General features: G+C 37.5%; 1 protein-coding gene across 1 annotated transcript in view; it reads left to right on the top strand.

Annotated features, from left to right (window-relative positions):
• Positions 1 to 2,642: 2,642 nt before the first annotated feature.
• The window catches only part of actn3b (actinin alpha 3b), a 36,596-nt gene continuing 14,080 nt past the window's right edge, over positions 2,643 to 25,158 (top strand). The window contains 3 exon segments of the mRNA XM_028473859.1: positions 2,643 to 2,998; positions 23,874 to 23,988; positions 24,920 to 25,039. Of these exon segments, the coding sequence (XP_028329660.1) occupies positions 2,867 to 2,998; positions 23,874 to 23,988; positions 24,920 to 25,039 (367 nt within the window). The 5' untranslated portion in view covers positions 2,643 to 2,866.

Below are 25,158 nucleotides of genomic sequence, written 5' to 3'. Positions count from 1 at the left end.
TCACGGGACACTGGAAGGGGGTCGGGCTCATTTTTGCTTATTTTTTACTCTTTTTCAGGCACTACACCAAACTTGCCATATTTTATCCCATTTTCATCACTTTTTTTTGCCATACTTTTGCTCCTTTTAATGCATTTTTGCTACATTTTTACTCCCATTTCTGCCACTGTTCCAGCAAATTTCAATGCATTTTCTACAAATTTTTTCCACTTTCAAGACATTTTCTACATTAAAAACCCTTTTTCCACCTAATGTCACATATGTTCAGGCCCTTTGCCCTGGGGGCCTGCCCAGCACAAGCATTGTGCCCACCCACTTGTGACACAGGTAAAAACATATTTGTTTTAAATAGGATAATAGCTCATTTTTGATATAGTTAATTAAAATTGTAAAGAAACAATGTGTATGATTATTATTTGATTGTAAATCTACACAAATCTTACTCTACATGCTGATGCTGATCCAGTGACCGGTACCAACCCAAGCAAGAGTGTTCAAGAACCTCTGGGACTTTACAGTTTAAGAAACAGTTGGGCACCCACAAGGTGAAATAGATGAAAAGCTTCAGATTCTATTAGTGTTAGGGTTCAAATCTGTGTCTCTGTATATCTGAGCCCATTATATTGGGTATAGAATTGTGTCACTGAAGCTAAAAAAAGTAGAATAATAATAATTGTGCCCACCCATGCTTTTTACATGCCCCCCTAAAACCGAGGTCTGGCGACGGGTCTGGTGTGTGCGCGCAAGTGTTGGTGTGTGCGCGCAAGAGTGTTGGTGTGCGGCGCAAAAATGTTGGTGTGTGTGCGTAACAGGTGTGTGCGCGTATGAGTGTTGGTGTGTGCGTGTAAGAGTGTTGGTGTGTGGCGCAAAAATGTTAGTGCGTGTGCGTAACAAGTGTGTGCGCGCACGAGTGTTGGTGTGTGGGCGCACGAGTGTTGGTGTGTGCGCATGAGTGTAAGTGTGTATTTGGTGTTAATTATTAAAAAAAAGTGTCTCTGTATATATCTGAGCCCATTATATTGGGTATAGAATTGTGTCAGTGAAGCTAAAAAAAGTAGAATAATAATAATACTTGTGCCCACCCATGCTTTTTACATGCCCCCCTAAAAACCGAGGTCTGGCGACGGGTCTGGTGTGTGCGCCCAAGTGTTGGTTTTTAAATGACATTGTTACATGTTATTCAATGTTCGTGTCTGTGTTCAACCACCTTCAGGTACAGTGGGGGTTCCTTGTCTCTGGAACCTTCATTTATTTTGGGGGTCGCAGGCTGAAAAAACCTGTCCAGGGTTCAGATTTGAACCCTTGCCATCTGGCTTTAAAGCAGTTTTAATCACTCCTGCTCCACCTAGTGGCCTAGGAATGAAAGACTTTCAAATATCATCAGCAGACGCCTCTGAAGAAGACTGGCAGTTGACAGTGGAAACATGTCAGGAGATCAAAGTAAATTTCCTGAAACTCGGTTGTCAGAATAAATGAAATCATAACATATTAAAAACAAAATAACACAAACTGACTCCAAACACACACTAAATGAGAATAAAACCACATGATAAAAAAAACACAGATTCTTGGGTTTTACAGTGTAAATAATCCAAGGATTTTTATTTGTCATTATGTGCATAACAAAATAACGTTCCAAAGTTCTCGTTAACCTAAAAGAATAAATACTGTAGAGTAAAATTCTAAAAGAATAAAAACAGACCCCCCCCCCAAAAAAGCACCAGTAATATAAATAGAACATATACAACCATAATACAAATATACAATAATATGCAAAAAAATAGAACCCCAACAGCAGCGGCATGAAAATAATGCTGCAAGTTGCTCTTCTAAACTAAACTAAAGCAGTCAAACTAAAGGTCTGTGGGCCAAATCCAGGCCACAGAGCATCCAAACCCACACACATGTGGAAGTCTAAATATTTCAGAGATTTTGAATCCCTGTGGAATTGTTTGTGGGATTGTTTGTGGAAAAATTGCAGGATTTTAGAAGAAGATAGAGTTCCAAATAAAAATGACTGCAGCCTTGTGATAAAAACATTTCAAAATATATTGGATTATATTATAGGAAATAAGGCATCTACAACTGAACTTAATTACCTTAATTACACTGTGGGTCAAACTGTACGCTCTAGAGCGGGGGTTCTCAACCATGGGGTCAGGACTGGGAATTGAAATGTGATGGAGAAGTGGCATGAATGGGAGTAATGTAGCAAAAATGCATTAAAAGGAGTAAAAATATGACAAGAGAGAGTGATGGTGTAGTTGCAGAAAAATGGTAAAAATAAGCAAAAATGGGCTAAAATTGTTCAAAAAATATTCTCAGATTCTTAAAGGCATCTGGCGACCCCCTCTCAGTGTCTCATGACCCCAAATGTGGGGTCTTGACACCAAGGTTGAGAACCTCTGCTCTACAGGGCCAGATTTGGCCCCCTATCTATCAACATCTGATGAATCTCTCTGATTCTTACTGTATTACAGTGTCTGATTGGTTGATATTTACTTGAGTCTTCACAGATCTTTGTTGCTCTCACAGAGGATCACTAACAGCAACAGGTGCACCTCACAGGCCATAAAAACCTCCACCGACCCCCAGGGGCGTAACAGACAGAGCCGCAGACCACTTACATCCCCCCATAGCCCGCCTCTCACACCCTACTTATTGGGGTGCGGTCACGTGTGCCACTTTTGACCAGGAAAGGAGCACCGGCCAGCAAGGGTCTTACTGGTAGAGGGAGAAACCACCTCCTCACAGGCACCTCGCACCAGTGGAGTTCTGGTCTCTGCGGTTCCTTGATCCGAGCCTTAATCCGTCTTTTCTGTATCTGAGGGGGGGACTGTGAGGTCCTGACAGAGGCTTTGGAACCATGACAGCTGTCGAAACCCACATCACGTACAGCAACTCCTACACCATCCAGCATGAAGAGTACATGACCCAGGAGGAGGACTGGGACAGGGACCTGCTGCTGGACCCGGCCTGGGAGAAGCAGCAGAGAAAGGTAGGGGTACAGGGTCGCCATCGGCAACCAGTTTTTTCAACATGTTTACAGGAGATTATGGGATTATACTGGGGATACTGGTGTAAAAAAAAAGGGTCCAGTCTGACGCTGTCCTAGCACCTGGCATAAAGTGTGTGCATGGGCAGATATTTTAGGCCTTGGAACTTTCTCAGTGTTGTCTTTCAGCTCCCCCTGATTGCCTTGCAGACCGTCTAAATATAATCCCACCCTCCCAAAAGTCTTCCTAGGCAAGGCGAGAGAATTTAATGTGCTTTTTATGATCAAAAAGTGCAACAGAAAAACTTTCAACAGCTTCAAAATGAACATTAAAATCAGCAGTAAAAACATTAAATCAACAATAACACGATTAAAAATCTCCCTCTCAATTATACGCAACACTGAATCAACCAATAGTGCATTTAAGACCATTTTTGTCCCACTTTAACCTTTTAAAGAAGGTTTATTTACTGTGTTTATTGAAGGACTGACTGGTTCTCATCTTTATTCCCAAGGACTGTTTAGAAAATGAAAAAATAAAAATGATTAGTTACAACAGCAGAAATAAACCATTGATATGATCCACCAACACTTAAACTTCTCAACTTAAATGTGCCAAAAGGAGTAGGAAGAATATATAAACTTATTTAACCCATTAATCACTGCAGATTTAGCTTTTAGTACAACTAATAATACAATTCATTACCATATATCATTAAACAATCCACATATTCACAAATAGTCCATAGCTAATCTTAAAAAAACAGGAGAAAAAAAAACCAACAATAAATAACTGGTGAATAGTGATCAGATTCACTCCTGTACTGGTGAAAATAATTTCTTTAGACCTTTATACATTGTTTTATTTACACAGTCATTCTGTTCCATTATTTTTACTCCACAAATTGACAGACAAAAACTTTTCAAAGTTGTTCTCACACTTAAAATCTTTAAATGTAACTTTCCCCTAATGAACATCTTTAAAACTATATATATATAAACGATATAGAAATTAGGGATTTAATTTGCTTATTTTATTCATTCATTTGACACCTTTTAACCCTAACCATGTTTAATGTAAAATTTAAACGTTTAATTAATCTGAGGTCAGAATTAAATTAAACGAGAGCTGAAACTTTTATTTAATAATTACATTTTAATTCATAACTCTAAAAACAATTCAAATGTATTCAATTCAACTTTGGTTATATGGTGCCAATTAAATACAACAATATTCATCTCGTAGCGCTCATCAAAAAATATAAAAAAAATAAAGGAAATAATGGCATCTTTTATTTATATATTACTCAATTCCTTTGTTATTAGCTTCGGATTTTGATGATAAAAAAGTACAATATGTATTTATTTTATCATTCATTTATTTCTTGTTGTTGCCATGGTGACAGTTAAGTTGCGCCAAAAGCTAAACGATTTGCATTTGTATTTCAAAGCTCACCGGTCACATAAAACATACAAGTGATGCCTACAAAACATTAGAGATAACTCTCTTAAGTGTTTACCCCACATGAAAAAACCTCCACTGCTTTATTTAACCCAAAATAAATCAAGTAAAATACGTGGATTGTTAGCTAGCTAGCTAGCTAGCTTGTTCCGGTAGCCATTTTGGAAACTGTACTTGGGAGTTTCTTGGAAAGTGAGCGAAAAAGGCAGTTTTACAGATGTGTTTTTCTTCGGAACGTCATTTAAAAAAATATATATAAATTTTTAACTAATGATAACTAATTTTTCCAACTACACACGTTAGGATTTATTGGAAGAATGTTTTAGAAAATAAGTGTTTAAATTAAATCTGTGTTATTACAACTAGAGCAGCTAATTTCCACCTGTTCAAACGTGCTTTTCTGTAACCTTTTTATTTTTATTATTTCATTATTTTTCTGTAAAGTGGCTTTGAGTCCCAAAAGAGCGCTATTTAAAATTGATTTATTATTATTATTATTATTATTATTAATGCCCATGTCTTTAAAAAATGAATTAAAAAATTATGCAAAATTGATAGAAATGAAAACCTACACCCATGGTTGGTTATTTGTTTTTCAAGCTGCTGTAAAAATATTAACGTTAAAATATGTACTTAAATACAGTTATTTAGGGTATTTAGTACAAGTATTAGTATTATGATTATGAAAAACATTTTTTGGGGAAACCCCAATAAGTGCCATTTAGTTTGGCTAAATTACATTTATTCTCTTAAATTTGCACATGGACTTGTTTTGTTTTTTGTTTTTCGCCAACAGACAATGCAACTAAAGCATCAGTTTTGGTTTTTCTTCCTGAACATTTTATTATCATATCTGCTGCTACAGTTTAATATTTAATAATCACCCAAGTCTGTTTTTGGTGACATCACTCCCTTCTGCATTTCTTTCCCAATGGAAAATGGCATAAACGACTGAACTGCCACTGACCTGTTGGGACGACACCAGCTACAGTAAATCTACTGAATTGTTGTGTCAATGCAAAATGTCCCCCCACCCACCTACAGAGTTGAAGGACTGTGACAGGCTGAGAGACCTCAACAGATGCTAGAGAGAGAGAGAGACAGAAGCAAGGAGATCCACCCCTGGGTTGGTTTCACAGACCTACAAATAAACATCTTCCTAAAAATACTCTTTAACTTGGCCAGCTAGCGCTCGCTTCCCTCCCTTCTTTAATGACCTTTTTAGCTAATTTCCTCTTAATTTTCTGTCAGCACCAAGTATTAATCTCGTATTTTTTAATATTTCACTATTTATAAATGGTTTCTAAATGAAGACTAACCACATCCTTTTAAAACCTCCCATGGGAATAGTATGGTCATGGTACTCCTTTGCTCTTCTTGGCATTTAAAATCGAGCTTAAGGCGCTGATATCAGTCATAAATATAACCAAGTGCATCATTTTGAAACCTAATGAATATGAAAGGAAAACCCTGCAGCAGCTGTTGTCTTAAAAGTTTCACTGGAAAAAGTCGCTAACCTTTGCTACGCGCTAGTTGAAGCGCGTGTCAACACACACATACGGAAAATCTAATACCAGAAATCAAAGCGGGTGTTCGTTTACAGTATATGTCTTCGGGTTAGGAAATCATAAATCTAGACTGTGATTTAGCATCAAGAAGCTACAACGAAAAATCGCATTCTCAGATATTCATACTGTGTTTTGAACTAAATCCTAGTCTAATGATGAATTAGTGTTTTGTTCTCTTAATTTTCCATCACTGAGGCAAATAATAATCCTTAATGTCAGAAAGTTGATTGTTTGGGCATGTATTGGTGCTACAAATCCCTAGCCACTAATTTGCTACTTTTAGCTAGCACTTCCTGAGCTCATTTCTTGTCTCTTGACACATTTAAAAAGGTCAACAAAAAAAAGCCCGAAAGCTTCTCAAATGTTTCCCATGAAGTCTTCTCCATCTTCCGTTTCACATTGTTCAAGAGTTCAGCTGCTAGCTAAGTGAATGCTAGCAATTACCTATAAATATCCATTACACAAGCCAGCGGACAGTCTGCTTATCGGCTCAGTTGACGGATTAGCAAACTGGTAACTGCTGACTTACGCAAATACACAAAATAAATCATAGAAATGTCCGTTTATCTCTTGTATTCAAAAATGTGGATCTTGTGAGTCCGGGTCTGTTTTGTTTGTGTGACAGATTTTTTGTGATTTTTTAAAAAAAACAAAGACTTTTCAGCTGCAAAAATGCATCAAAATTGTGTGTTTACCTCTAAAAATCAACATGTGGAAACCAAAATGAACACAATCTTTACTTTTAAACATAAAAACCCACCTTTTCTTACTTCATTTTGTTACAAATAATCATTTCCACGATGTAAAGTCTGATCTTCCAAAGTAATATCCAGTAATGTGATATGTACGGACTCGTTCTGATGTCGTGCCGTGTGCGAGGAGACATCCAGAGGTGCTGCATAATCAAATCTTTTCTCGTCTAAACTGGTTTTGATTTATTGATCTTTACCCGAGACGGCGCTCGCCGCGGAGCTACGCCGGGTCACTTTGGTTTGCATAGAATCTTTTTTATCATCTGGAAGACTACCTTGGGGTAAAAATCACTCAAACTATGCCTTTAATAATGATAAATAAATAAAAAACTCTACTTCAGCATAGATTAGCACTATGTTTAGGTAAATTAAGTTCTAATGACTTTTTCTGATCTCGAACATTAATGTTTTGATACTTGGTTTTATTTTTGAGCCCAAAAATGTTGTTTTTAGATAACTTCATACCAGATGTGTTGAATTCCAGTTTAGCTTGTGATCTGCCCTCGCCACAACACCCTTTAAGCTAAGGTTCTTACCTTGAAAAAGCATTTTTCTGACTAAAATGATAAAGTCAGCAACACAACTAATTATTCAAGAAAAATGTAATTTCTGGTGGTCTTTTTTGTTTTTGATCTACAGCTTCGGCGATATTTGTGATATTCGATATCTGCGCGGTCAAGTTTAGAAGTTCAATCCAGGTGAATTGTGTCATATCAGTGACGATCACTCAGTTCGGTGCCATGTGTCTGTTTAGTGCTTCTCGCACAAAGCGTATGTAGCCAACGTCCAGGCGTAAGCGGAGAGGCGAGAGCTTCTTGCAGTCAGATCAAGTAGCAGTTACTATTCCAGAAGCCGTGTCCATGTAGGGAGGCTTCTATAAACTGCTTTAGTGTGAGCGGAGGAGCCTGAGGAGGCCGCGTGAAGGGCTGAGGAGTACATCACTGTGTGTGTGTGTGTGTGTGTGTGTTACACTGTATTTTATTTGCATGAGCGGTGAGTTATGCCCAATGAGCTCCTGTGAGTCATCTTGGTTCGTGGTTCGGTGGCTGAAAAGCTCACACACATCGCGGTACGAACATGTGATACAGCCACGCCGTTCAAAAAGTAGAAACAATGATTGACGGACGAAGACGGTGACTTTCTTCATCCGCTCTGGAGAATTCTGTGACTCTGAATAGAAAATATACCAAAGCAGAAAAAAACTGTCTCCAATGTGTTGCCATGTGGACAAAGAAGTCTAGATAAACCAGACTAAAGTTTTGCTAACGGGCCAGGTTCAGTTTGGGTTATTTGACCTACTTTTAGAATTTAATAGTTGTGTTTTTTGGGTTTTGTTGAGGAGTGAGATAGCAACGTGCTGCTAGAGTGCGTTAGCTCAGTAAATCAGGACTTCAAAGCACGAGTTTTCTGTCAGAACGAGTTCAAACGTGTCTATGAGACCAAGTCATTGGGCTTCATCATAGATCATAAGCTTTGCTGGAAGCTGCACATAGAGAATAATAGAAAAAACTATTGGTATTCTACATAGAACAAAAAGTATATTAAATATAGCGTGTCTGAACTTTATTCATCTCTTATATTGCCTTACCTGGCCTAATGCTCAGAAAGCTGGGGTAATGCATGTAAAACATATGAAGATCCATTATTGAAATTATAAATAGATCATTACAAATAAGACATTAAGTGGAATTCTGAACACCTACTAACGAACTGTTAAAAAAATCTAGAACAATAAAACTTGTAGATGAAGTGAGGCTAAAAGTGTTAGAAATGTTATTCCGAGTAAGAATTAAAAGCGTTCCTTTGGGTATTATATCACTTTTATCAATTTAAGGAGTTTCCATTTTTGAACAAAGTAAATGTCGAACAAATATTTAAAAAAAGATGCATTTAGAATTATCTTGAAGATCACTTTAAGTTAATGTCTATGTTAAAAAGTTATTTAAAAAAATAGGTTTTGCACCAATTGAAACAAATTGATAAGCTGATGGATACCAATGTTATTGAGTTGTTTCTATTGTGTTTTTTATTTAATGCTGTTTGGGGATGGTTACTGCTTCAGCCCATTCCATTTTTAGAATGTTTATTCTTCATATTGTATATGTTTGAAGACAACCAACAACAAATAATTGTCTATCTATATATCTATCTATCTATCTATCTATCTATATATATATATATATATATATATCAAACAGACTCTAAACCTATTTTAATAAACCAACTCAAGCTACATGCAGCAGTTATTAATAGTTCCAGTGGTCAGTATTAAGTCTGCTGATATGATGGTTCTCTTAATAGGACAGAATACATCATTATGGATGCTGAGGAAAGTCCATGAACAAATGTACAATTCATTTAGCTTTTTTATGAATAATTTCAGTTACGATATTGTAAATTAATGATAATTCCATTGATTTCGAAGTTGTTTTGTAGGTTCTTCAACCACACCTGAAACACCCCATCCTGCAATATCACTTTACACCACAAGGTGGTGCTGTGAACTCCTGAGTGGTTCATTTAAAGGACGTTGTAGCCAACCTTTTATGTGCCACGCCCGCCGACCACTTTTATTGTGGCCAAGTTTCCTGCGCGCCACATCAAGTGTGGCGATGTCAAATGAAACACCTTGAAATAAACCTCAAAATACTAATTTCTCGTTCCTTGGTTGTTGAGGTTTTGAATTAATTGTTTTAATAAATGCTTTAATGAACAAGGTATAGATTTTTACATTCAATGTAAACATCAAACAAAACCTCAGAAAAAGAAACCAAGTGCAAGAGACAAAATTACAGTAACACAAAAGTGTATAAATAAGTAACAAATAATATAATAAGCAATAAATAATAATTAATACATTTTAAGATTTCATGATTTGTATTGTTGAAATACCATTGATTCATTGTTAGCCTCATAACAGCATTGTACTTGATTCAGAATTGCATTATATCTTTTAAAAAAAACAATTTTAGCATTAAGTGAGAAAAACTACAAAAATGTGCACTGTAAACAACCATTCAGAAAGACTTTTTTTTTTGTTTTTGTCAAGGCTAGCTGCTAGCTCACCTCACAATAATTAGCCAAAGCGCTAATGTGCTAAACTTCTGGTAATGACAGAGTTGTAGCATTTAGCTAGTGATAGTCAGCAGATGCGTGAAAAATATTGAGTTCGACTTGGTGTTTGTGAAACCGTTTCATTTTATGGGCGAAGGGTGTTTCCCGTCAGGTTGAACGACTCAGCGAAAACTGATTTGCGATAGAAAACGTTGAAATGACTAAACAAATAGATTACTGTAAGCTTTAACCAATGGGACTTTGATACATCTTTAGGTTGCTGTAATGGTGTTATTGACTAGACCAGGTTTGTACTTAGCCTATGATGCTAATGAAGGATTTTTGTGTGGAGTTACCTCAAACATGCTAACCTACAAATGCAAAAATAAAACCAGAGTGGGAAGATTGTCTGACGTGTGCACTAAATAACCTTTATTTGTGGTTGTCAAACAGTATGAAAGGTCACCTGTGAATTCTTCTGACACTTGCATGCTAGTGCTAGCACCTAGCCAGGTAGCTTTCAGTAGCATTAGAAATGAGTCAACTCGCTCTCTTATTTCAGAGAAAAAGATCTCGTAATCCACCAACATCACGTAGAGCATCATCGTGCAGGTTGGAAGCTCATTAAAATACAAAAGAGCCAAAAAGCCATGTTAATGCTAACCATGAAGCAGCTCTCACCTTTATCCCCTGCTATCAATCACACACTCCAACAGTTCAACCGTCTTTATATGCAATGATTAAGAAACAAAATGGGTGCGTGAATAACAGCGCTCAGGCTGCTGATTGTGTGTTTTTATCAGCAGAGCAACAAAATAATTATTGGTTATTTGATAACGTAGTGTACAAGTGTTGCTTAGACATTGTGTCCTTCACGGTGGAGCAAAGTGAAAACAACAGTTTTATTCAGCCAGTCAGCATCTACATCTCATTTTGATCTCAAGTGGGTGAAAAAATCTACATTTTTGCCCCTTAAATTTAACTCTTCATCATGTAAACCAAGGGTTCTCAATCTTTGGGTCAGGACCCCATTTGGAGTTGTGAGACATTGGGAGGCGGTCATCAGACGCCTTCAAGAAACTAGGAATATTTTTCAACAACTTGAGCCCATTTTGCTTATTTTTACCCTTTTTCGCCGACTACACCAAACTTGCAATATTTTATCACTTTTTCTTGCCATCTTTTTTCTCCTTTTGATAAATTTTTTGCTACATTACTCCCATTTCTGCCACTTCTCCATCAAATTTCAATGCCTTTTCTGCAAATTTTTTCCACTTTCCAGACATATTCGGCACTTATTGACCCTTTCCACCACCTAATGTTGCATATGTTGACCTATTGTCACTTTTCACCATAAATCATGCATAGTGTTGCCAATTTAACCACATTCACGATTTGTCATGCCAATTTAAACTCATTGTTCCTACTTTTTTAAATGACATTGAGGTTGAGAACCACTGATGTAAACGACCACAGGATAACCAGGTATAGATAATGAGACAATGCCACAGTTTAGGGTCATATTACACAAAATCTGCTCTGATTACAGGACAGGATTAGTGAAGGATCTAATAAAGATTTAATATCCTTTTATTCAAGATGGATGAAAAGATGCATCAGTGTAAAGTTTTTAGCAAATGTCCACATAGTGAAATTCATTAAGTATGATCCTATCTTACTGTATTACATTTGGAACACCAGTTTGCGCTCTTCTTGGCCCCTTATAAACCTTTTGAGTAGAACCTTGAGTAGAATAAGCTAGTTAAGATGATTATTTAGTCTTATTTAGGGATTTTTCTCAATTTGTAATTTTGCTGATCAGAAAAATATATTTGCATCTATGTCACATAATAACCAATCTGTTCTTATTATGATGACGCTTTATTAAAAAAAAATATTCAAATAAACTTTTGTGCTTTGAAATTTTTTTCTTTTTTCTTAATGATGTACGAAGAGGCTTGAATATGAAGTTTGTATTTTAATCACTGTACTACCACACAATCGTACACAACTCTAACACAAGTCGTTATTCCCACTGCATCTGAAAAACGCCCAACCGTATTTGGTACGAAGTCGTGTTGATTGATACTCATCTAACTCTTTAGTTTTTGATCAAAGTTTTTCGTCTTGGTGCATTTTTTTGTAAAAATGTAGGAGTGACTGCCCTCTATTGGTTGAAATCGGGCTTTTAAAATCAATGTCTTAACTGCTCCAGGAGCCACGCCCATAATCAAGGCATTTTTTTTATTTCCAGCCAAAAACCCCAGGATTTAGTTACACTTTAATGTTGTAAAAAAGAGCAATGTTTTGTTTTCTTTTACTTCGTAAAACAGTGGCTTTTCTATCTCAACGTGTCACAGGTGTTATATAATTATTTAAATGAATCCATTTGTAAGTCTTGAGCCGTCAGCAGAACACATGCTTTGTTTAGGAGGTGCTGGAGGCCTTTGATCCTTTAACATCAGTCTGTGGGTTTGGACTGGGGCCATGGACGCTCAGCCTGTAATCCTTCATGAATAACAGGCTGATAATAACGGAGGGACGCCATACACACACACGTATCAGGTGGAACTGAGTTAGCTTGAGCAGAGAAGTCAGTTTGTACATGGTTTTTATGGTGGATGATGGTGGAGGAAAGTTTCTCACACCCGGAAATTTGATTAGTAAGTTTTATGACTCCATTTTTGTTCAAATAGACCAATTTTAAGGTTTTCAGAATATATTATAAGTGATGATATTTATTGAAAAAAAATTACATTTTAAAATCAAACACGAAATGTTTTTTTTTTTTTCCTTTCAACGTTGGTTTAACTTTTATTCATCTGTGAAACATTGTGAGTAATTCACGTTAAAGTCTTTATTTAAAAGGGAAAACTAGATATTTTAATTGTTGTACAACATGAGCATGTAAGAGACAACACTAATAGTCCCATGGTGGAAAAGGTCAGTTGTTAAATCAGTCGAAAAGAGCACTAAAAGCTGTATGAAACAGTAAATCACATAATATGTTATGGTTTCATTTATTCAGACAACTGTTTTTCAATTTACTTTGTTCTCCAGGAAATTCACTTTGATCAAAGTACATTTCCTGGAGATCAAAGTAAGTTTCCGGAAGATCAAAGTAAATTCCCCTAAAGAAACAGTTTTCTGAATAAAAGAAACCTTAACGTATTACTGAAAATTAAGACAAAAAGAACTTACTGGAATTAACAGTAAATCACAGCAAATACAACAGTAAAATAGTTAAAACACATACTTTTTTACCAAATGCCAAAATTACTTACACGTATATAGATGATTATATATATTGATTTACAGACAAATTAATGTGTAGTGTCAGTCTAATGACCGTTTGTTGGTTTGTGTTGGTTTCTCATGTCAATACAACCGGCAACCGTTTTCCCTGTCAGACTTCAGTTAGTTAACAATGAACATTTGCCAATCGAATTAAACAGAAAATCAAAAGGAAAATTAATTATTAAGACTAAATCCCTGATCACTGATTGGCTAGGAGAAGCTTGTGTTTCATTAAAGAAACAGTAACAGAAGAGTTCATCAACATGTGTAATCTCCTTCCTGTTCCACTTCTGCATACCAGCCATTTTTACAAGTCTGGTTATCAGCTAAACGTTATAACGAGTGAGACACGGCACTATGTGGGCGAGCCAAAGTAGGCTATTGTACGGGTGAGGGGTGGCCACGGAACCAATTTTGTATCTGACAAATTTTCAGCGTTCACAGTGCATTGTCCAACCCTGGCCCCTCCCCTTTGACCAAGCCATTCGTTGTGGACTAGAAGTCGTTGACGGTGAGAAGTCATTGACGGCGAGAAGTCATAACCCCTAACCCCACTAGATCCCTCCACCTAACCCAAAAAATGCCAACATAGTTCCAAAGGTTTCATAATTTAGTGAACCACACTTAATGACAGCCTTCATGACACCTTATTCATGCTAAAGACAAATAATGATGTGTAATGTCAGCCTTATGCATGAACGTAAAATAAAGTAGTTACCAAAATGTTTCATTCATTAAAAAAAATGACTGCTTTAAGTGTTAATAAAACACCGGAAAATATTTTAAATGATACAAAATCTGAACATTAAAGCTCAAAAAACAGTTTTAGTGTAACTCTTTGTTCAAGGGGCTTCTATTTTTATTTACATTTGTGTTACCTCTTATTTTGTAATAAAAACAGTAAACAATACTACAACTGTGATCAATGACAGTTATTATGAGTGTGGATGGATTTTTTTTTTTTTGACATTTGGAGCTGCAGCTTCTGTCATTGTATCAAATGAGAAACAACCTCATCATTATTATTTTTCATTAAAATGATTATGCAGATTTCATCTTTCAAAATAAAACAATCGGAAGAATTCTTTATGCGTGTGCGTGCGTTCTATGATGACGAGTGCAGGTTTGTGTCTGAGTGACCTTATAAACACGATGCTCTGTGTTTTTATGTGCAGCTATTATTGTGAGCAGGTTGTGTTTGTCTCACGTGTGTGTGTGTGTGTGTGTGTGTGTGTGTGTGTGTGTGTGTGTGTGTGTGTGAGACCAAGGTAACTGTGGTGGACAGGTGTGACCCGGCAGGAGACATAAATACCAGTGTTATATTGGGATAAGATGCACAGAAGTTTGACTACTGACATTTAGCCTTAAACAATGTTTGAAAAACTGATGCTTTTCTTTTTTATTTGATAATATTTATGAACTCTTACTATTCATTCATGCTCTACATTTTCTGTATTGTTAATATTACATATTTAGTTCATTCATTTTAGTTTTTAGAAGCTAAATAATAAACTTTTACGTTAAAATGAACATTTTAACATTCGTTAATTATTGTATAAATAAAAGTTTAAAATAAAAAAATATACTAAAAGATACATTTTAGAAGTTAGTTTGACTTTGTCTCACAAATTGAAACATTTCATATGCAAAATGCGCATACAGTGCACGACTGTAGTAGTAAATAATTCAAGTTGAACAATGGAATGAATACAGAATGCATTGTGGAGTTATTTCTGGGACTTCTGTCGTATCAAGGCTAGAGAAGGGTGAGCGCGTGAAGGAGAAGTGAAAAAAGTGTTCACACACTCCTCACATAGTGGATGGAGGCGATCAGGCGATGAGGCACAGCTGAGTGGAGACAGAGGGAGGCTAATCACTCTCCTCTCAACACACACACTGACAAGACAAAAGGATCCAACACCCACAGACGGAGACAGGAAACCACAACCAGGCATAAATTAATCACAAACTAAACAAGGAGCTCAATCTAAGACATGATCCATTTTAAAGACAGTCACACAAGCTGTATTTCCATTACAGGTTTTCACAATATAAAAGCAATAGTTCTAGAATAAAAAGTGTAATGAACGTGTTTTCATTGAAGGTTGTTTTGGAGCCTCGTAACTCTCGTGATCTCTCACCATGAGTCTTCACTGCAGGAAGGAATCTCCTTATAACACTCTCCATATCTTTGTTGTTTCTTGTCTAATGTGGCAGTAATAATATATATATATATACTATACTGTATAAGTATAGAGCTAAAAATGTGCCTTGTTTTCTCAGAGAAGTGTAATTGCGGATAAAGTGTTTCCATCATGCATTTGCGATACATTTCAACATCGAAACATCTGAAAAAGCTCTTCATGAAAGCGTAAAACCTTTTTAGCAATATTTGAAAGTTCTTTTCTAAATTCAGGTGTTTCCATTACCAATTTCTATTGTGTTATTTAGATTTTGCGCAGCTACTGAAATCCAACAAAGTGTATGTTGTGACGTACACATTTATTGATATAAAATCATCAACGTGGGATTGTTTGTTGTCTGGACCATTTCTTACTGCGAGGCTTAAAACCACCAACTTAGAGCTATGATTAAATTTTAAGCTATGATTTTGGTGTAGTTTATCAGATGTCGGAAAGGCTTTGATCGTGGATTGTATCAGATTTCAACGGCGGTTGTTTCTTCATGAATGCCATTTGTGAAGAGAAGTGGAGAATGTTTCGGAAACACATATATATGGTCATTTATTTATTTTACTCATCCATCAATTTTTACATTTATTATTTTGGTCAAAGGGAAAAAGAGTTCTTCGATACTCACTGTACCTAATAGAGAAAATCAAAATCTGTCAGGACATGTGCATGTTTGGCATATCTTTATTCATATACAAATAGGAACTAAATAAAAATATTATTCATCAGCCACATTTAATAGCCAGTGGTTATAGATCTGTCAGTATACTGTACCTGCAGAGAAAGTGTTTTTGTATTGGAACAAATGTAAAGAGGTGATGTGTAATCAAAGGAAAGTCAGAGGAGGAAAAAGCAGAGCGGCTTAGCACGTCTGCAGTCACAAACAGCTGACAACAAGTGTGCGTGCGTGCGTGTTTATGCGAATGAATTTGCCTCCTGACGACCAGGGAAAATTTATCTTTCAATCTACTTTTTTGTTTTGTACCACTACTACATTACCCATAACCCACCACGCTTAAAGGAGCAGGCTCAGGCACAGCTCACATCCACTCATATTGTGATTTCCACGAGTGGTATATTCTAATTTTTGGTAATCCAGATCACCACCAAAAGATGATTCAGCATAACGTGCACGGAGCATTGCCTGATGTTTTTATTCTCTCTTTGTACGATTGGTTTTCGGCATGTTAACATCCACAGGCTTATTTAACATGTTCTATCATACCAATGTCATCACTGTATCATAGGACTGATGACATCATCAACAGTAACAACAGAATTTTACAGAAGTTCCACAGTGTGGATGGGAAAATTAATGGGATATACATATCTATATATTTTCTTTTGGTAGTCAGAACATCACCTGTTCCTTGTCTCATTTATCAGTTTTCCTGAAAAATTCATCCAAATTCATTCATAACTTTTCAAGTTATCTTGCTACCAGACAACGCAGACAGAAAACACACCCAAATCGAATGAATGGCTTGTTAACATGCTTCTGCAGAGCTTGATGAGAACACATTGGTTTCAACCAGGTGTGTTGGAGCAGGGACACATCTAAAAGTCTCAGGAATCCAGCCCTCGAGGACTGGAATTGCCTACTCCTGCTCAAGGGGCTTGAAGAAAAGGTCTCCCGATATGAAAATTTTACTCCAACTAAAAAAATAAATAAATACATAATCAAGACATAAAAGGGATGTCAAGACACCAAAGATTTGAAACAGAGCAGAAAAGAAAACAATATTAACATCAAAGAACAAAAACTCTTACGCTGAATTCTTGATTGTTCAAAGAGTTCCCTCCACACACATGGAAGCCCGAGAGGAATGAGTACGGTAACTTAAAGGCGCAAGGCGATTATTCAGCAGTGGCTTTCTTCATACGGCCATATGCTAAATCAACGTTCCCACGAGACGCAGCTTTATCTTTAGGCATTGCATTGTGTTGACCTGAAGTGTGCTTGTGTGTGTTGACAAAGTCACACAGAACAGTTGTTGCTCATGGGTTCCCCTTCGAGGCTGGTGGTTGTGTCAGCAGTTTGACTGACAACTGAGCAATAACAGCGATGAAGATCTCCTGAGCCTCATTAGATGGGACACACCGTGTGTTTGTGTGTGTATTTGTGGGGACATGTGTGTATCCTGTGTCAGCTGTGTGGAGGGTCAGCAGCCTTCATTTCTCAGAGCAAACAGTGTTGAAATGACAAGCATTCAGCTCGACTACCGTGACCTCATTTTACAAGAAGAAGCTGTCAAGCCGAGCCATGCCGAGACGGACGGACAGGTGTGGAACAACAAGGGGCGAAGATGTTTGCGTGGGGAGGGGGAGTTACTTTATGACCACCACAGGCCTCGCAGTTCATCCAGACGATGAGATAACAGCCAGTTGTGCTAATTCAGCTGTTCATAAACGACTTTGAGAGGAGAGTGGCTTCAAAAGCTCCGTGGCTTGTCTGGAATTCTTATTAAAATTATCCAGACAACCGATCTTTTAACCCTGATATCACCCTGCTTGACTTGGCTTCACTAATTCCTACCAATGTTAGTTCAAGACATGAAATGTCTAAGAAGATTTGGAGAGGGGTTGCGATGTTAGGGAGGGGTTTCTTTCTGTCCAACAGACGTCTTTGTTTAGGAGTTGTACTGCTCCTTCGAAAAGCCAGCTCTCGTTCCTTTTGCAAGGGTTTCGACAACCTTTCCCCAAAATTCAAGATGGCGAGACACTCCCATACAACATTTGCATCGGAGGAACTTTCTACCCAAAGGAAAAGTCTTTTCAGAGAAGATGATCTCTGGCCCTGATCAAGATCAAGGGGAAGTGCTTCTAAAATGACCGAGAACTTTAGAGATGCGGATTTGATTTTATTTCTGAACTGAGGTAACCTCCTTGTTGTGTTTTGTTACCTCACAGGTCACATGGCCAATAGTTGCTATTGGACTTGAAAACAAGTTGGAAATGCAGATGTTAATGGGCCACTGGGCAAATAGAGTCTCAAGGAAATAACAAACCAAAACTAATACTGAAAGGTTTTAGGTAATTCTAGCAAACAGAAGGCTCATGACAGTGGCAGAAACAGCAATAAGGGTATGGTGTAAATCGGCTGGTTTTTCTAATATCCAGTTGCTTTGAGTAACAACAGTTGAGCAAATTCTGAATCTTCTGAAGTTTTCCACTTCCACATTCCATCCTTTTCCAAGACCCGTTAAGATCTTTTTTTACCTTGCCGACATTCCCCAATCAAGTCAAGCCACAAGTACACCTGACGGTCCATCATTGACGAAGGAAGAGGTTATTGGTAAAAAATAAATTGGAGAAGATACTTGAAAAGTATGTGCTTATACTGTACTAGTGGAGTTTGTTTAGGGTGTTTTTGGGCTTGTTTTGTTGGACTTTTGCTTGTTTATGTTGTACAATCAAATAACAGCCAAAATAGATAGATAGATAGATAGATAGATAGATAGATAGATAGATAGATAGATAGATAGATAGATAGATAGATAGATACTTTATTCATCTCCAAGAGAAATTCACAGTTCCAGCAGCTTACAGGTATGGGAACACAGGGGCATGCAGGGAAAGTACAATGTAGAAATAGTGTATACTGTTCTTGTTAGTGTGTCTTTGTAACAAGAACTGAGGATTGTTTGGATTCAGTATTCTTGCATTACGTTTGTATCTGCAGTTTTTATTGGTGGAACATTCTTTGGTTTGATTCCCGCTGCTTTGGTCTCTCAGATCTCCGCGTCGCTGAAGGCACGGCGTCACCCTCCTCGGGTTCCCAACACATTCACGGTTCTTCTGTTCATATCGTCATGTTCTTAAATCCATTCCTTCCGTAAGGGCCCTCCGTCTTGGACTCTTACAGTTTCCCTCAGGAATCCTGCCCTCTCAGCTGCCCGCTGGTGTCTCATAGCAAAACCCGATTTAGCCTCGCCCAACTCCTCCTTTTCTGCCTAAATTAGCTGCTCCTCTGTGGCTATTCCTTCCTTCTCCCAGGCTTCACCTCTTTCCTTCTTGCACCTCCTTGCCTTCTCTGCGGTTTGGCCCATGTGTCCCGGATTAGGAGCTGCTCTAAATTTGGTCATGCATGGCAAAGGAGACGAGCACCTGCTGAGACCCTAGCAGGTTTTACAGGCGGCCTCTTTTCTCTGCCGACCCTTACATCAAATTACACCGAAGCCTTCATCTCTCTTAATGCTACTTTGTCCTCAAGTCTTCCTCTATTCAATCAAAGTTAGCTTTGCCAGATTAGAATTTGGGAATCAAGAGATCAGATTGAACCAACAGCCAACACTGATTTCAGCACTCATGGGTAGGGTTGAGAACCACAGTGTAACTCACGATTTGAATCATGATACATGGTTTAAGATGCAGCAATTCTACCATAATCAATATTTTGCCAAAAACCAAACAAACAAATTCCACAATGATACATACAATCTTTCCTAAAGATTAAAAAACAGCTGAAACACTGTTAAGTTCCTATTTTTTTGGCTTATTAACTGTGATTTAGTGTCAGTTTCACAGAATTTAACAGAGACTAAGACAAAATACTGAACAAAAAGTGCATAAAGTGTAAAATCGCATACCAACGTACTACACGTTACACACTCAATGAGCATATACTGTCAAATATGTACAACTAGTATGATTAGGACGGACAGTTCCCACTGAAGTATACTTCCAAGTTTCCCAAGATGCATTTGGAACATACAATGACAAAAACCTGAATCACACTGAGGCTAAATATCTCTGTTGATTATCCATCTTTGAAAGTTCTGAAAACATTTTAATAAAGAAAGTGACCAAGTAGAAAAACAACATGTGCTCATTTGATCCATAAAACTTGCGGAGACACATTTCATGCCGACATTTCAGAGATTTTCCATTGTGCTACTGACTAAACTTCCGGTTAACTTCAAAACAAGAGTCCTATTTACAAAAGTGTTAAAAAAAACCAAATGGTTGACCAGAAGAGATGCTTTTGTTTTGAAAAGGTGATGTTTGATTTTTAGCTTGAAGCCGGTCCCAGGACCATTTTACATTTTGCTCACATTGCATCATGGGACGGTTGAGTAAGACTAGTGTACCCAATGTGTATACTTTAAAAAATTACCTTTATAGTATACATTCAGGTATTTCTCTCGCACTCAACCTTTCCATACTATTGAATTGTAAAGCACTACATACTCATTTTAATGTCAGACTTTGTATAATATGAGTAGTACACTAGTATGGCATTTGCAACACAGCCACAGGTCTTTTAAAGGTCAAACAAACCAGGAGTGCCTTCTGTTTTATGTAAAACTGTCCTGTACTCCCTAACTTCTTTACCCTTGTATTTCCCCCCTCACTTAGGTGTAACACTGCCCCTTATTTTTACATCCTAATAAAGTTTAATTCACCCTTCCTTAGGTAGAGCAAGTGACGGTCACAATTGTGCATAATAATATATGTTAAAAATTTAATGACAAAAGCAGGCATAGGGAAAAAAGATGAAAAACATTAAAATAAACCCCCCCCCCCTCCAAAAAAAAACCAAAAAAAAGCATATTGTTTATCAGATCGTGAGTGGCAGAAAGACAATTATTATTGCCATATTGATTTTTGTCTATCACCGAATCACGGGAGTAGATGGAAGAGTTTCAGTTTTACTTCTCTTTTAATTTGTTTAATGTTCTAATTTAAGTCATTTATTTTATAAAAAGAAACACGAGAATGAAATTCATATTCATCCTTTCCATTGGCAAACAATTTCATAGAAATATTATGGATGCTTCAAAATAAGATAGAGTTATGGCTGAATACCATACAAGTTTGTTCCTTTATTATCCATGTCCCATCATTTAAACTCAGTCATTGTTTTAAGACGTTTGACATAAGCGTCATCATCACTGCATTCCCTCCCCTGTAGCTGCACATGAGCAGCAGCGACTGAACCAGAGCTGAGTGCAGAGCAGGCTTTAGTAGCTGCAGAATGCAATCACTGGATCAGCTTCAGCTGGGCAGGCAATCACACACACACACACACACACACACACACACAAAAAAGAGGGAATATTCCCTGGAAAAATTTTAACTTGATTAATTTAATTATATTTTTATTGTAAATGTTTTTGAAAAGTTATAAAACATATATAAGTAACACACTGAGCCAGCAGTGCCCCTCCTATTTATGGCATTTGTCAAAGTGTATGGAGATTAAAGCTAGGGTAGGTAATTTTCTCCAGATACACTTTATAAGTTTTTGGTTGAAATTGTCTTTATGTCCTGACAGAAATTAAGATTGTATGTGCTCTGAAAAAGGAACAAAGAAAATCCATCAACTGTAGCAGCTGTAAATTTGTAATAACTTCGACCAATGGAAAAAAACGAACCGTTTTTTTTTAACCAATCACGTCTCTCTGTCTCCCTGCTCGTTCACGATCCTTCGCATGCACGAGCTCACACTGAAAGCACGTCACCGCTGCCAGAGTTAAAACAGAGTTTTTGGTTGCGTTTTTTAACATATGTAATGGTAAAGTTCATTTTTTAGTGACTGCTGAATGAGATGACGCCGTTTCTACACAATACAAGCGATGAGCTGAGCTCCTCTTCTGCAGCAGCTGTGTGCGTGCATGTGAGTGAGACGGAGCACAGAGGGGAGGGGCGAGGGGGGTAAAGGCGGAGCCGTCGGAGAGGCTACATTCAAAATCATGCTAGTTTTTGAAAATCGCCTACCCTACCACATATCAGTCATCATCTATTCACACTAAATGGCTTAAAAATACTCAAAAATCAAATTAAAATAGAAATTTCTTGTATTAGTACAAATTACAAATTTAGTTCATAATTATGAGTCAATGTCGATATATTTAAAAATTAGTTAACATTTACTTAGATGTAACATCACCTTCAAACAATGAGGATAGCTTAGCTTGTAGCAACCAGTCCTAAATTTTAGCATTAGTTTAGCACATAGTGGCTAGTTCCACATGTTTTTGGGGTTTAGCTTAGCATGTCACGACCAGTCCCATATTTAACATTAGCTTAGCAAGTTGCGGTCAGTCCTACATTTTAGCATTAGTTTAGCACGTTGCAACCAGTCCCACATGTTTGGGAAACCTTAAGCTGTAGCAACCAGTCCGACATTTTAGTATTAGCTTAGCACGTAGCAATCAAGCCCACATGTTTGAGGTATCTTAGCCTGTAGCAGCCACTACCACATGTTTGCATTAGGTTAACACTTAGTGGTCAGTTCCACATGTTTGGGATAGCTTAGCACATAGCAGCACTGGGTCAAAGGGTACTTTGTCCATCTATTGATGGATAAAATGATGAGATTTGCTCTTATGGGATTATAAAGTTCTAGTTATAAGTTCACCTGATTGCTCCTGTTTTATATCTGTCTCTCTTTTCCTCTCACTGTTCGTCCACTCAGGTCTATGCATTAGTCAGGAAGTCACATTAACAAACACCCACACACTGAAAAAGAAACGTACACCTTGTAATTCAGAGATTGTTTAATGTTCTGTGCTTTGATGAAATATTCATACGTTCACCTACGGAGCGCCGACCTCGTTCTGATGCTAATTTATACATCGGTGCATCAATCATTCCACCCACACATGCAGCTGCTCAGTCTGTGTACGTGTGCAGCATCACTACCCACACCTGAGCAAAGGTTTGGCCCTGACGCACACACACACGCACGCGCACACACACACACACACACACACACACACACACACACACACACACACACACGCACACACACACACACACACACACACACGCACACACACACACACACACACACACACGCACACACACACACACACACCTGGGAAGGGTTGAATGTCCCACTGATGCCTTTTAGTCAGTTTGCATTATTGAGCTAGTTTAAAAACTGGGACTCACTTTATTCCTGTATATAAGTCTGATCGTTAACCAGGTGACCAAAATAACCAATCAATAGAAGAGCTATCAGAACTACCAACTAATCAACAATCAACCAACGAGACCAGACCAATCAATCCAACCACAAACAACCAAATCACTAACCAACCAAATAAACCAACCAGACTCGACCAATTAAACAAACCATATATAACCAACCAGAGCAATCCATGTATCATTCGTTTTTCATTATGTAACAAAAACATGAAAAATGATTTAAAAAAAACACTCTTTATTTGACATTTGTTTCCAAATGTTTTTTCATTTCTATTCACGTACCCCTGTGACAATTTGCGTACCCCTGGGGTACCTGTAGCCCACTTTGTGAACCTAGAACATGTAAACTAGAACAACTAGGAACGAATCACTGAGAACCAAAGTCAAACAACAGAGCAGTGTAAAGTCTACTGTTGTCTTTGTTGTTGTAGTTTGTTAGTAATGCTAGTTTGTGTTAGCGATCAACAAAGTCAACCAGTATCAGAATGAATAGATGAGTAAACAGTCATCACAGGGCTAAGGTAACCTCTGTCAGCAGTCACTGCGGGGTCAACCTCAGCAGTGTGTGTGTGTGTGTGTGTGCGAGATGGATCTTTGACTCCGCCCCTCCTCCCTCAGACCTTCACAGCCTGGTGTAACTCCCACTTGAGGAAAGCCGGGACACAGATTGAAAACATTGAAGAGGATTTCAGAAATGGCCTTAAACTCATGCTGCTGCTGGAGGTCATATCAGGTGAATATTGGAACACATGCTCTTACTTTGAAAATTATACCTATTTATGCATTAAAAAAAAACAAAAAAAACAAATTCCCTTCAAAATAAAAGCACAAAAGCATTTTTTGTTTTTGGTCAAGCAAAAGCCCACAATCTATTAAGGGGATTCTGTGACCCACTTTTTGGGTTTTGAGCCACAAGTTAAGAACCTCTGCTTCAAAATGATGACACAGCAATAAAATATGTTTAATCATCCATAGCCTGAATTTAAAATTTAAAATGCTTCCGTTGGAACAGGCAGGACGTAATCTGCAGACTGATGATGCAGGTGTTAAATTACAGTCAGTTGGAGGAAGACAGGTGAGAACAGAACCCAGTGTGAAATATCCAGTCAGTCATGATTTGGGTGCAATGTTCTGTTCTGTTCCTCACCCGTCTTCCTCCAAAGCCCTGGACCTTGATTCCTGAATAAAAGACACTTTACTTTCATCAGAAAAGAGGACCTTGGACCACTGGCCAACAGTCCAGTCCTTCTCCTCCTCTTTTTTCTGCAAAAACTGAAAAATAAATGGTGATTTCTTCACAGTATTCTAATTTTTTGAATTCCTGTTTTCATGGGTTTGAACAAATAAATACTTGAAATCGTTTAAATTACGGGCCCTGAATTTATAATCTATGAAAGTTTAACTTTTTGAATGGAATTATGGAAATTAAACAACTTTTCCATGATATTCTAATTTTTTGGAAAAGGTCTGTATTAACTGTATATCTGACCAAAACAACTAACTTGTTAATATCTTTAAAAAAAAAAAAAAACAACTAACAAGAAAACCATCATATATATAATAAATAATAATCATATAACACTAATCCTAGTTTAAAAAAAAAAAAAAAGACATCAAGTCAATCTTAATAGTGTGTTGCTAACGTTAGCATTGTTTGCTACCAGGTGAGAGGCTGCCCAAACCCGACAAAGGCAAGATGCGTTTCCACAAGATCGCCAACGTCAACAAAGCTCTGGACTTCATCTGCAGCAAAGGCGTCAAACTGGTGTCCATCGGTGCTGAGGGTGAGTTCTACTCATCCCCCCTTTTAAAAAGTCACTAGATGTTTAGGCGGCAAATTCAGTTGTTCTTTAAAACTGATAATAATAACGTGTGCAATCAAATATTATAGAACAGAAACATT

Source organism: Gouania willdenowi, chromosome 18 (genome assembly GCF_900634775.1).
Source record: "Gouania willdenowi chromosome 18, fGouWil2.1, whole genome shotgun sequence".
Classification (NCBI taxonomy): Eukaryota; Metazoa; Chordata; class Actinopteri; order Blenniiformes; family Gobiesocidae; genus Gouania; species Gouania willdenowi.
This window is presented reverse-complemented; position numbering and strand designations above follow the sequence as displayed.